Raw genomic sequence first — 1,869 nt, 5'->3', positions numbered from 1 at the left:
TTATCTATCAGGCGTTTCAGTCATAGAAGTGTAACCTTGACAGCAAACGTACCGGTCCTCTGGTCATGATGTGCCAAACACCGTCAACTCTCATGCGCCAGGCCAAGAACACCTCGATCGTCACCTGCCCTACAAAGACCCGCTCTGCCCCATGCACTGTCCAGTACCATCCACCAAGCTTCTCATTTAAATGTTTTTGTGCGTGGAATTCTTCTGCTGAAAGCATATTGTCGTTGCAGTCTTTCGCCATCGTCCCGATTCTGAAGGGTCCCTCTATAATGTCCACCCCCATTGTAATGCGAACAGCGTTATTTAGAAACCAGTTCTGAACCCGAGCGACCACATCTTGTGTACCCTGGGTATGCGCAACCTCAATAAGGAAGAAAGCGTCCCCATCGACAGAAACAGCAACGTCTGGTATCCAGTACTTAGGTTCCCTTGGATGAGTGTTGCCTCGTGGCTGATGAGACCTTAGTAGGTGAAGATTGTCGTCCAGCTGGTTCCGATTAGCAAATGCAATATGTACAAAATGGAGATCCTACCTGATACGATCGTCCATCCCTAGAATACTTTGTTGTTGCATTGAACCCAGGCACAACATTGTTGATCATTTGTCGAGCAGCCTCTGAGAAAATCGCTTTGATTCGTTCATGCATACTGTAGGGCATTTTGCCCTCTGGCCAGCTCTTTGATGTGGAGAGAGTGTTGCACGCAGGGGATCGGAGAATACTTCGATTTTTGAAGTCATCGCAGTGGTGTATATATCCAATTCCATCGGAACCGGGGCGACAGACAACCTGCTGGAGAGGTCAAGGCGTGTCATGAAAATAGAGAATGTCAATTTACAAACCGGTGAACCAATGAAATTCTGGATTTCTGTACAGTGGGCACTGTAAAGAGACATCGGCATTGAAACCTCCTACAGAGAAACTAGGTAGCTGTTTTAGGGGCTTATCAATAACACGCACCAGAGCAGCCCCACTCTTTAGCTGATACAGAAACCTTTCTACCTCAGCAGGCAACTTCTCTTTACGTAGAAATCAACACAATGATGCATGCACATGTCACGAGGCAATCCTCGTACCTGCTGAAGGAGTTGCGGCCGTTGTAATATCACAAGCCCAATCATAGTCTTCAATGGAAGCCGAAGAACTCGAATCTACATTTCTGATCGATGAAGGAGGGCTGTCGCTTCCGTCATCGTAAGGCATGAGGTGTGTAACGGACCCTTGAATCGGGCTACGTTCAGGACCGAGCGAATTCGTGCACAGAATATAGCTGCTGGGTGGCATTGTCAAGGGTGTGATGTATTCAAGCACTTTAATACGGTTAGGCAGGCTCCTTCGATACAGTGTTGTTGGTGTACGTTGCTCAGAATATCCATTGCTGAGGTTGCGAGACATGTGGGACGATTGAGTCTCAAACAACTTGACGTCAGGAACTACGTGTTTTATGAAAATTCCTGTTAACTGACTATTCTGAAGATGTTAAGCACTTACCTAAATCCCAGTCAGGCTCTGGATGATCAGACAACATTAATCTGTGTGGAGGCAAAGGTTGGTTGACAGTACACGGTACTGGGGAGGCCGGATGCTATCTACCACGGGGCACAGTTATATACAACACACTGTGCTTACAAAGCTACAGAATGCCTGGGGGACAGAGGATACCCCAGGCACTGTAGAGTGAAATACAGACAGAAAAAGTGCAACCTACGCTAGCAGCTAGCTGAAAGAATGTTTCTTTCCGGATCTGTCCTGGAGAGAGCTCCGTGCGAAATTCATGTGATAGTCCCTGTCCTCCGTCTGATCTGGGTGATGTCTTACGTTTCATTACTGCTACTTGCATAATTTCTTAGAATGGCAATAT

General features: G+C 46.9%; 1 protein-coding gene across 1 annotated transcript; it reads right to left on the bottom strand.

Moving 5' to 3' along the window:
• Positions 1 to 16: 16 nt before the first annotated feature.
• Positions 17 to 1,536, bottom strand: FOMMEDRAFT_163650 (uncharacterized protein; the record flags this gene model as incomplete). The annotated part of the gene is made up of 6 exons (XM_007272292.1): positions 17 to 496; positions 543 to 797; positions 851 to 919; positions 969 to 1,027; positions 1,085 to 1,441; positions 1,500 to 1,536. The coding sequence occupies 6 exons, from the start codon at positions 1,534 to 1,536 to the stop codon at positions 17 to 19; spliced, it is 1,257 nt and encodes a 418-aa protein (XP_007272354.1).
• Between the last annotated feature and the right edge of the window lie 333 nt (positions 1,537 to 1,869).

Source organism: Fomitiporia mediterranea (genome assembly GCF_000271605.1).
Source record: "Fomitiporia mediterranea MF3/22 unplaced genomic scaffold FOMMEscaffold_836, whole genome shotgun sequence".
Taxonomy (NCBI): domain Eukaryota; kingdom Fungi; phylum Basidiomycota; class Agaricomycetes; order Hymenochaetales; family Hymenochaetaceae; genus Fomitiporia; species Fomitiporia mediterranea.
Note: the sequence above shows the minus strand (reverse complement) of the source record. Positions and strands in the feature narration are given on the sequence as shown.